Here is an 11,620-nt window from a genome sequence, read left to right as displayed (position 1 = left end):
TAACATTTTATTTTATAATAATTCAAATTGAATAAGGAAAGATGCCTACATTATGATGTTCAACAAAATACTACAAGATTTATTTCTTTTCACATTTATGTATTTTACCTTCGTAAGTTCTGAATGTTCTGGGTAAGTTGTGTTATATACTTAATTTGTATAATAACTTATAAACAACATCATTGAAATTGTTTCGTTCTTTTGTTTTGTTTTGTTTTTTTTTTTTTTTTTTTTTTTTTGTTTGTTTTAAATTCACTTTATGGGTGAGAAAGAATAAATTTATATTCTATTCAATTTTTAAAAAAATTAAATCAGGTGATTTCTCTCTTAAAAACTTCATATTCTAGTTTATTTTCTCTCTGAATACCAACCCATTTTGTTAATTTCACAGAAAAATTATCAAACCTCTTATCTCTCTGATTTCATGGACTCTTTTCAAATACATTTAATTTCATAACATTCATAATTAGAGGTCCAAAAGCCACATTGCCCACCTGAGCAAATAGTCAGCTAATAGAGCATAATCAGTTCCATATTGAAAAGTTCAAATATAATAGTGAATTTGGGAAGGGGGGGGTAACTTAACAAACTCTAAACTCACTTCCTATGGAGGCCTTTAAAATAATTTGATACATAATTGATTTACGGTTGACAAGGTGAAGATTTTTACTGAAATAAGCCTTATATTCATGTGTTCAACTATGATGTACTCACTGTAATTTCTAAACTATCCTGCAAGATGGTCATGATTTAACGGATTCAAATCTACATGACCTTTTTGATGCTTTTATATTGATGATCAATCATGGCTTTCTTGTTCTTTGGAAGAATTTTAACGACTTTCCCTACGTTAAACCTTGATCACCACTATTGCCATATTCCACCCCCGGAGGTCATGATTTGAACAAACCTGAATCTTCCCTACCTGAGGATGATTTCAAATATATGAACAATCACAGCTTGCCTCTTTTTGAGAAGAACTTTAAAGAATTTTACTATGTTTTCCTTCTTAAAACTTCCATCACCCATGATGACCCAACCTTTGCCTTAGGGTTATGATTTAAACAAATCTAAATCCACTCTACCTGAAGATGCTTTCTAATAACTATCACCAATCATGGCTTTTCTGTTCTTGAGACAAAAATTTAAATAAAACATTCCTGTATATAACTATATTAAATTTTGATATCCCATTGTGGCCCCACCCTTGCCCAAGGAATGATGATTTGAACAACTTTGAATCTACACTTCCTGAGGTTGTTTCCATATAACTATGAGAAATAATTACTTTGCTGTTCTTGAAAAGACGATTTGAAGATGTTTCCTATGTATTCAAATGTTTAAATTTAATGCTTCATTTTGGCACTTTCCTAGGGGTCATTATTTTAACAATTTTGAATTTAGACTACATGTACCTGAGAAGACTTCTACATGAGTTTCAACTTTCCTGGCCCAATGATTCCTAAAAAAAGGTTTTTTTTTAAAGATGCAAATAGTTTTTCACTTACTCATAATTATCAAGGCCCTTTATATTAACAAACTTAAATTTGTTCCTCTCTTTTACAAGCTTTTATTTATCTAAGAATACTTTGTGACAATTTTGGTTGAAATTGGCCCAGTAGGTTTTTGAGAAGAAGATGAAAAGTTGAAAAGTTAATAAAGACGCCAACAACTACTTTTGATCAGTAAGGCTCACTTGAGTCTTTAGCTCAGGTGAGCTAAAAATTAAATGCGAGAGTTACTGTTGTCATATTTACTAGTAAGAAAACGTAGTCTGCCTATGAAAATGAGAAAGCTAAATAAACTTCAACATTTTCAAAATTATTGCGATTTTTTAACATATTAGGAATTTCACGGAAAACGATATTTACATTTGTAATTTGTTTTTTTACTTAAATGAACATATTGGAGAGAAAATATGTTCAATTCTGTATGAACTTATTTCGGTGTCAGAAGTCGTAGCGCGAACGAATCACACAGATGATAAATTGCCTACATATTTCTGTGATGATGACACGTCTTCATATCAGTGAAATATTCTGGAGAGGGGTGTTAAACAGTATACAATCAATCAATATGTCATGTTGCAAATGATTTTGGAATGTTTTGAAGTTAATACCAACGAAAAAAAAATCATTGAAACATATGGATATTTGTCAATCAAAAACATACCATCTAGATCTTCTTTTGATGTGAATAATTTGAATACTACAATTACTCTAAAACTGCACTTACCCTTTTAACCCGAAATTCCTTTGGGGGTATGTACATGTACAAAAATAAAACAGGCAATGACACCGCTTTCAGTTTCAAATAGACGAATTGAAATACTTATATATATACTCATGAAATAGTGCAATTTACTCAGCAGCAATCATTAGTCTTTCATTATAAAGAGAATTCCTGGACTGAACAGCTTAACATCAATGTATACATTCAAATGTTAAAGCGAGGTAAACTTTTAAGACCAAACAACGTCTAGGTCACAGAGCATCACAACAAAGCAACATGACGGCCCGTTCGTGTACTAAATGCAGTTTTACTATGCATTAATTTGTCTCAAATGTAAATATAAGTAATAAACAAACATGTTAAAAAGCTTTATGGTCACTGAACTTAGTTGGTACGTGATCAAATCTACTGAGAAGCTTCACAGTATTTGATTACGTGACCAACGAAATTAATTTCCAAGAAAACTTGTTGACAGTGTTGATTATTTTTTAATAATTCGTGTTTTTGAAGAATTGGATATATTCTTGTTAATTCCTTATCTTGATGTAATAACCAATCGTCTTCGCAGAATTTACAGCTTCAGACCATGTTGTGTTGGAGAAAAATGGGACGATCGTCTTCAAAAATGTAGCAGTAAATATGAATTTATGTACCTCATATATTTATGTGTTACCATTAAACATATGGAAATTAAGAGATTAGAATAAAATTATGTAAAGATGTTTTTTCTTTCATTAAACCCTTCATGATAGCCCTTTTCGATATGTTCATATACATTTTTTCAATTAAATTTATTTCAATTATTTTAGTATTTTAGTACATGTACATGTATATCTGTTTTTAAATTTAGACGTTTATGTTGTAACTTTTTTTAAATCAAGGATGTCCTGATAGACATTATGGCGTTAACTGTAGTCTAACATGTGACATTCCATACTACGGATATCGCTGCTCAACTGGGAAGTGTGCATGTAATCGAATATCTTGTCGAATATCAACAGCATGTCATCCAATGAGAGGTAACGATATACATGAATATTGCTGAAAACTTACACAAGAAGAAAGTGGTTAGATTTTTCAAAGTGATCTTCAATTTCAAAAATATATACCGCAACTAAATGACTTCAACTTCTCCATCGTTAACTCTCTCATTAATAAATCTATATCCACTTTCACCTGCATAATTTGGTCTTTTTACTTCCTAACTTCCTCGCTACTCAAACAGCATGCTCTGAGAATTCCAGTTTTTAAAACGAAACAGAATTATGATAGATTAGTTTATGTTACATGGATTTCAACAACCTTGGTAAACTCTGTATTTCTTAAAGTAGTTGGTTGTTTTAATGATCTTCTTGGTAAATATATACATCTATTGACTTTACTTTAAGTGACCTGTTTGAAATTTATTTTCAGGCCTTTTTTTATTCTTACTTCAGCAAAGAAAACTTCTGTTTACCTGATCAATGTACAATGTATATACATGTATATAGAACGCACGGCGGCTGAAACATATTCAATAAGGAATATTTACTCCCTCTAGACATCAGAACCGACCTTTGGAATTTTAAGTTTATGCCCTCTGAATAAATAATCTTGTTAATAGATTTTTTTAAATGCTGATCCCTCTGTTTTATCGTCATTTTTGTATTCATTGATATCTTTTGTTCTAGATCCCACATGGTAGAAATCACATCACATCATGATTTATATTAAATACATGCATATAACAATTCCAAAACTTGCAAATTAATACTTTTAATCATGAAATGTTATAACCTGTTTGATAACTTAAAGCATATGATTATTTGTATTTATAATGGCTTCTAATAGAGTTTTTTGTTGTTTTCAGAAACAACGAGATCTAGAATATCAACGGAAAGAGAATCAGTCCGTATGGAAGAGCAAAAAAACACCAAAATATTGGACACTTTCAACTAAACCCATACAACTTCATAATTTGACAGGTTTATGTAATTTAATATTTCTAGGATTTTTAAATTGCTTCTGTATAAAACACTTTATTTGTCCCCTTCCGTTGAAACCAGGGGGGACTATAAGTTTCCTCTGCGTTTGTCCGTCCGTCTGTCTGTCCCAGTCTGTCTGTCAATCTGTCCTACTTGGTTTTCTGCACATTTTTCTATACGCTTGTAAATATTGTGCTGAAGTTTAGTATGTGAGAAGATCTTTATTAGTTACAGATAAAGTATGAATTTAGTTTCGCTTCATTGATTTTTGACAGAATTATGGCATTTTAATTTTTCATAATGGTTTAAGATTTTAAGGGTTTGTACTGCGCTAAATTCCGATGGTCAACATGGTAAATATGAAGAGAGAAAAGATTTTTTTTTTTTAAAATTATTAAAATTTTAGTCTTTACGTGGATTATTTTATTAGATAAAAGGCATTCACAACCTCAAAATCAAGCAGTTTTACCTTGGTCGTAACTTTTGCATACATATATTATAAAATAACATCCTGAAGAAAAAGGGGAATCCGGTAGGGGACATGTATTGCTTATGCAATGTTCTCAGAATGCTTGTTTATAAAACATGTATATTACAGTTACTTGAAAAACCTTTATTTAATTTTTCTTTAGAAACGAAAGGGATATCAATAAAAACACAAACAGACGCTATGGAAGAAAAAAAGACAACAGGAACTATAAAACTATCAACAAAATCTATACAACTTCGATATTCGACAGGTATACATACATATATAATTTGACAGGTTCTCTTCAATCACATGGATATTCATTACTCTTACTTAAAATTCTTGTTTTTGTTTACAGATGCACAAGAAATATCAACAAAAACAGAAACTGATATAGTAACAACATCAGTCAAAACTTCGAACCAGTCAACAAAATTCAAACGAAAGAATAGAAGAATACAAACTTCACCGTTGTTTACTATAGCTGCAACAATCTTAGTTAGAAATACAACCGACGTTGTTAAAGAAAATAATGTTTTATTCCCATATGTTTTGGGTTCCATTTTTCTATTTTCACTTTTATTATTCATTGCGATATGTGTATATAAGCATGCAAAACTATGCTCTGTGCTTGATTTATTTTCTCTAAAATGCAAACGATCACAAAACGACGAAATTCATTTTCAAAATTATTATGAACAAACAGACATAATATATGTAAATACTGTAAATTGTCACTGTTATGACATTCTTCAGGAGGATGATAATCAATCTCTGTCTCCAAACCAAAGTGAAGCATCCTACGAATCGATGAGTTCATTTTCCCCTCCAAAATTTCAAGATAAATGTTATGAGAATGTTGCAACTGGAATAATGACTGATTAATTTCAAATTAATCTCAGATATGTTTCACTGGTTCAAGGATATATGTCTACGAATCTCTTTGATTTAAAGATACTGAATGTGGACTTTGAAACATAATACATTCAATCAATCATGTACATGGCTGTGTCCTCCTCAAATAAAAAACCTATGCAGCACCAACTTTAATGCACCAGATGCGCATGTCGGTATATAAGATTTCTTTAGTTATGTTCATGCTCAAACGTTGGAAATTCGATATATTCTCAATTTTAATTTTATTCTCAAGTTTCTTCAGTTATATTTTTTTCCTTTTTCCTCAGAGAGATACCTCCCTGTAAAAAAATATTTCAAACAAAAAAACTTTTTTTTTTACTTTCATACAAATCTCAGCAATTTAATTGACTGATTCTTGCTTATGTTTATAATTTGATTTACTGGTCCGTCCTTTTTCTTTGATGAAATACGAGGGGTGATCAAAAACTTCGTGAACTAAAAGAAATGATATAGAATTCAGTATTGAAAATGTTTCAAGGTAGTCATCTCCGATTTTTTATATGCATCTGCAACCATTCTGTCCATGCACGGATCACGTAATATAGGCGGTCACATGACATGCTCCTTAGCGTTCTGTCGCAGAAGCTTAAAATTTTTCTGACTCATATTTCTAACCATGCAAGTTATTTTTTTCCAACAAAAAAGTCTAATTGTCAGAAATAGCCTAATCTCTGAAACTGGATAGGTAGATAATGATATCCTTTTGCAGCATGAGCATGATGACCATCGAAACCCAAGTCCTCTGTCTTATGAGCATCGTTTATTTCATGTGGATTTAGTATTGGTGCCTTTACTTTATCATATCTGATTTGTTTAAAGTCTAAAGTAAACGATCTTTTAGAAATTTGATAATTATATAACTGTAAAGATATTCATCTATTATTCTAACTGCAAGTTTGTGATGTTTTATATCAAATTGCTTAACAAAGGATAGGCCTCTCTCCAAGTTTACTTTCACTGGGCAACAGAACATACATCATTTTTAAACATCTCCCCTCCTTCACTCAAACAATCAATTCAATGAATGACAAAACTTCTGGCAAGTCTTTTGTTTTCATTAACTCCTACAAAGGAGTATTCAAAATATACGTTTAACTTTACAGCTGTTTGTTTCTCGAAGTCAACCATTTTTTGTCACAAGTAATCTACCTTATGACGTCACAATCACATCAAAAACACACGGGAAAACGTTCCACTACATGTGCTATTTATAGAACATGTATATGACTTTATGTGTGCCAAATTTCAATCTGATCTGAATTGTGCATTTGTAAATATTTAGATATTTTGCTTTTTGATCACCCCTCGTATAGCAATTTCCTGTAAAATTAAAGCTTTTCGAGAAAATTAGCATTTTTGTCTAAAATTTCCAATGAAGATGTTGTTTTATTCAAGTTTTTTTTTGCAATGTAAGCTGAAAGTATACGCTGTTTATATACAGTACTCATTTAAACGTAGTTCTGTTTGATTGAATTAAGCAAGGTGATATTGAAATAAAAAAAAATACCTATGCTAATTTGAAAGAGTCAAAAGTTTGATTACAGGGTAGCTTTTCTTAAACGAAGTTTCCGAGAGAGAGAAAAAAACTTCTCCCCGTAAGCATAAGGTAAGACTGTTTTTGAATTTTTTGTTTATAGATTCATGGAAAGTATCTGATGTATTTTGGAAAAAAAAAAACATATTTGCCATTTATGTATTGCCAAAAAACAATTTAAAATATGAATTACTTTGATGAAAGAATAAATCGGAAAGAGTCCTATATTGATATAACCTTCTACTAAATTTATCACAATTGAAAGAAATGCAATTGTTTGTAAAAACAAAAATAAGACAAAAATCGTAAGAAAAGATACATTCAATGGTCTTTAGGAAAAATAGTCTCCAAAAACTAATTATTGTAAAATATATTTAGGAAGTGTATTTGAAAAATATCTTTTTGAATAATTTGGTGTAAACTATGCATCATGTTATATGAATATGTTTGTGACGTTTTTACAATGGACAGAAATGTATGATTTTGCTTTAAATTCCAATACAGATTGTATTGGAAGTTAACAAACAAAGCTACTAGGTTTTCAATTAAAATTAGTTCTGTGTAGTCAGTTCTTTTAAAACTTGAAGGGCACATAAAAAAAGAAAAGTTACAGGATTGTTGAAAATTTTACTTTGATAAACGTTGATATCTTTATAAAAAACAAAAACAAAACAGTATATGACCAAAAGGCTCTTTTATGTTCCTTTGATATTAATGCTAAGTCAAATGAACTTGTTTTTTGATGGATTAAAAGAAAATAACAACAGTAATGAAAGTGGAAAAAATGTCATTTATTGAATTAAATGACGCATACAAAACTATAAACATATAATAAGGGGGTCAAACAAGACTAGAAAAAAAAACTTCGAAAGAATACAAAAATCTTTGGTATCATATCAGGCAATCTGACCCCAAGAATTAAATATAGCATAAAGCACGCACTGATATGCCTGCTATCAAAACAGGGTGGGATAAAAGAAACAATAACTTACATTTCCTTTGATTACATGGCTCCCATGAAAGTCTTAGTTTCTCTATGGCAGCTGCGTCTACCTCATACACTTATTATAATGGGATTCTTCAGAGTCTATGATTTAACTATACAATGAACAGCTGCTATCACCTTTCTTTATAAAATCTTGATATTGCAAATGGATTTATAAATTCTACCACACATGATCCACGTCATCTTGTGACATCCATGTTTCAAAATAATATTCGTTAAAAGTTTGACTCGTTTCATTTTTTTACGTTGATCATGTTCTTAAATATGGAATCAAGTGGCACTTTTGAGCTTATTTCCATTTTTCACACAATCAAATTTATTTTTAGTAGCTCTTGATGTTTTTTATATGAATATTCAACAGCTTTAAAACATAAATAACTTCGCTTGCGAAGAGGAAACAATAAATACTTAAAGAATCTAACGCAATGTAGTAATCTATATATATTTTAAATTATTCTCCACTCAAATGAGGAAATATACAGAATGTTCTAATGGTGAAAGAAATACTGCAATATTTACTACTTTTAAGCATTGAGAATTGTTCTTTTGTTAATTCTGAATGCTCTGGGTAAGTACATTTTATACTTTAAAAAATATACCGGATCATTATCAAAGTTCTCATTTGGATATTTCTTACAACTTATTCTTAATCTGCAATTAGAAATTGAATTTATTAACTAGTAAGAAAATATATTTTGATATTTTTCTTTTGTACAAAGAAAACAAATTTCCTTTTCATTTTTTTTTTTGAAAGTTTATTACTTTTTTCATTTTTTTTCATCTTCTTTCTGGCACGCTCAGTATATGGACATTTTTTCGATTATTTTCTAGTGGAAATATATTTTTTTTAATATGTAAAATTACGATATTTTACATCATAGTGTGATTTGATATATTGATGACATAATCTTTATGAATTTTATCTGTCGCTTTAACAAAATGGTTTCAAAAATAAATATTAGCAGTATAATAAGGCAACTATATTTCTTATTAACTTTTATTTCAAAGTTTGTATTAGCCTGGAGTGTAATGTTGACTCACATAACCTTTGTCCAATATCAGCACAGTCCTTAAAAGAATTGCTCATCCTTGTCGAGAATATATTTTTTTTTATCTGAAAAATCCGTTGATATTTTCATTTGGTACTTTAACGTGTAATTCGAATATGTAATACTACATGTATACAATTATGAAGTTTTTCCCATTCCAAAATAACTGGCTATAAATGTGCTTTTTGATCATTTATTTAAATATTTTTAAACATTTCATTGTCTTAAGTCCAGTATTGATCATCTTTGCAGAATTTACAGCTACAGACCGTGTTGTATAGGAGAGAAATGGGACGAGAGTCTTCAAAAATGCAGGAGTAGATATCAGTTTGTCGGTGTCTTATATATAGATTGCTTAAACAATTCCAAACAAATTTAGACTCACCGGATTCTTGTACTTAACATAGGCATGAACTACAAAGTTGTACTCGATCTTGTTTTACAAATCATATCTTATATTAAAAAATGTGTTTTCCAATACCCAAAAAGGAAATTACAATGTCTTTTTTAATCCCTAACTATGAACACGGATGGGCCTATTTGTTTTCTCAGCATATTCATGTCTGTCCCTCGTCTATCGGTTTCCCGCTTTTTTCATATCTTCTGCAGATAAGTGTATAATTGTAACTGGATCAGCTATAAGTTTATGTATCGTTCCTCTTTCGTTAACTTACATATTTTCTTTCTTTAAGCGTTTAATTTATTTCCTTTTCAGTTTTTTTTTTATTTTCTTGATTTAATTTTTCTTGTTTCAATTCTTTTCTATGAATCTGTACAAAAATGACTAAATTAAAAAAAAATATTTTTTTTTGTAAATTAGAGTGCCCTGTTGGACATTATGGCGTAAACTGTAGTCTAACATGTGATATCCCTTACTATGGATATCGCTGCTCAACTGGAAGATGTGCATGTAATCGAATATCTTGTCAGATATCAACAGGATGTCACAGAATAAGAGGTAAGGATATAAATGACAAAAGAGTTAAATTTAAACGAGGAACTTATGGTTAGATTTTCCAAAGTGCTATTCAAATTATTAGCATAACTCATGATCAGGAAAATCTAAATTATATGTCAAAAAAAGTTTGAATTTCCTCCTTTTAATGACTCAGAATTGAATAAAGATTTTCCATGAACATTTCGTAATTAACAAATTACAAACAAATACAAAATGCTCCTTACTTTAATCCTGCTGTTCACACTGGTTCGGTTAGAAATTCAACAAGATATAAATAGTCACACAAATGCAAATATTTTACCTTACAAGTCGCTGAACACCGCAGAAGTGTTTTTTTTATTCCACCTCCTCAAATGCATATAGCTAGATCATCGCATTGATCTTGAGCTCTCACACAACTATTAGTGTAAAATGAAAATGAATCCTGTGCAAGTTGAAGGTAAAAACAAATGTCATGTAAAATGATCCCTTAGTTTTGATCTTACCGGAATGGTAACTGCCGAATACAATATCAGACAGACAAACATGCCATTAATAAGTGTGATTTATTCATGCATCTGAAATTATATCTTTTATATAATTAAATAGATATTTGAAGCCATATATTTCGATTTCAGAAACAAAGACAATATCAATGGAAACACAAACAACGGCAATTATATCAACAAAAACATCGGAACTAGCAACGATATTCATGCAACAGAAGATAAAAGGACTCTCATCTTCAGCTTTGTTAACCGAAGCTCTAACAACGCTACCGAGAACTAATAAAACCGACCTTGTAAATAAAAATACTTCTTCATTTCCATATATTTTGTGTTCGATCATTCTACTTCCACTTTTGTTTGTCATTGCAATATGTTTATATAAGTATAATACATCATTTTGTGTAGATACATGTATGTTTTCTGTAAAAATCAAGGGATTACAAAGCGATGAAATCCAATTTGAACATGCCTATGAGCATACAGACAGAATATATGTAAATACTGGATATTGGCAACATTACGACATAATGCAAGAAACTGGGCATCAATCTTTGTCTCCAAAAGACAGTGAAACGTCATATGAATCATTGAAATCATTGTTTTCTCTAGAAAGTCAAGACAAAGACTATGACGACGTTGCTAATGTAATTTGACCTCCAAGATATTGATGGATTACAGAATAAATTAACAGGATAAGGTTAGGTCTTTAAGCAAGTGAAACAAATAGGACAATAAAAAATTCAACCATTCAAAAGTCGTTCAATTAATCCAACATACACATGTATGAAACCCTTTCAAAGATGATCATAATTTGTTTCTGCCATTTTTGTATGCATTTCGATTATTTATTTCGCTTCTTGGTTTGTTTAGTTTATCTTATTTAAGAATTGTTTACATTTACATTACTTTACGATAGCTCTCTTTCAAGTTAATTATTAAAACATTCCTGGTTTATTTATGTTTTTATGAGTATTTTTTATTTAATATTTGCTTTTATGAAAA

The 11,620-nt window shown here is 30.0% G+C and overlaps 1 protein-coding gene and 1 long non-coding RNA gene across 6 annotated transcripts; both read left to right on the top strand.

Annotated features, from left to right (window-relative positions):
* Window positions 1-65: 65 nt before the first annotated feature.
* Window positions 66-5,854, top strand: LOC134283373 (uncharacterized). Of its 3 annotated transcripts, XR_009995469.1 has the most exons (6): window positions 66-132; window positions 2,801-2,865; window positions 3,114-3,251; window positions 4,082-4,202; window positions 4,829-4,936; window positions 5,024-5,854. It is a non-coding gene; the product is annotated as an uncharacterized LOC134283373 (long non-coding RNA). The 3 variants fall into 3 exon arrangements; XR_009995468.1 differs by lacking the exon at window positions 66-132 and having other exon boundaries at window positions 1,448-2,865; window positions 4,082-4,196; XR_009995464.1 differs by lacking the exon at window positions 66-132 and having other exon boundaries at window positions 1,450-2,865; window positions 5,024-5,853.
* A 2,610-nt stretch (window positions 5,855-8,464) lies between these two features.
* LOC134283348 (uncharacterized) lies at window positions 8,465-11,551 on the top strand. Of its 3 annotated transcripts, none has more exons than XM_062765812.1 (4): window positions 8,465-8,691; window positions 9,407-9,489; window positions 9,993-10,178; window positions 10,748-11,551. In XM_062765812.1, the coding sequence occupies exons 1-4, from the start codon at window positions 8,615-8,617 to the stop codon at window positions 11,269-11,271; spliced, it is 870 nt and encodes a 289-aa protein (XP_062621796.1). In that variant the 5' UTR covers window positions 8,465-8,614; the 3' UTR covers window positions 11,272-11,551. The 3 variants fall into 3 exon arrangements, with proteins under 3 accessions (XP_062621796.1, XP_062621801.1, XP_062621805.1); XM_062765817.1 differs by having other exon boundaries at window positions 8,467-8,691; window positions 9,425-9,489; XM_062765821.1 differs by having other exon boundaries at window positions 8,472-8,691; window positions 9,993-10,130.
* The last annotated feature ends 69 nt before the right edge of the window (window positions 11,552-11,620 follow it).

The sequence above is a fragment of the Saccostrea cucullata genome, unplaced genomic scaffold (genome assembly GCF_032062105.1).
Source record: "Saccostrea cucullata isolate Sc308-1 unplaced genomic scaffold, CSIRO_AGI_Scuc_v1 ctg1726, whole genome shotgun sequence".
NCBI lineage: Eukaryota > Metazoa > Mollusca > Bivalvia > Ostreida > Ostreidae > Saccostrea > Saccostrea cuccullata.
Note: the sequence above shows the minus strand (reverse complement) of the source record. Positions and strands in the feature narration are given on the sequence as shown.

What these genes read in the sequence shown, in the direction of transcription:
- LOC134283348 (XM_062765812.1), top strand. Translation starts at nt 8,615, where the DNA reads ATGGTGAAAGAAATACTGCAATATTTACTACTTTTAAGCATTGAGAAT. An exon ending in GTTAATTCTGAATGCTCTGG is followed by an intron (nt 8,692 to 9,406) that starts GTAAGTACATTT and finishes TCTTAAGTCCAG; the next exon opens with TATTGATCATCTTTGCAGAA. An exon ending in ATTTAAACGAGGAACTTATG is followed by an intron (nt 10,179 to 10,747) that starts GTTAGATTTTCC and finishes TTTCGATTTCAG; the next exon opens with AAACAAAGACAATATCAATG.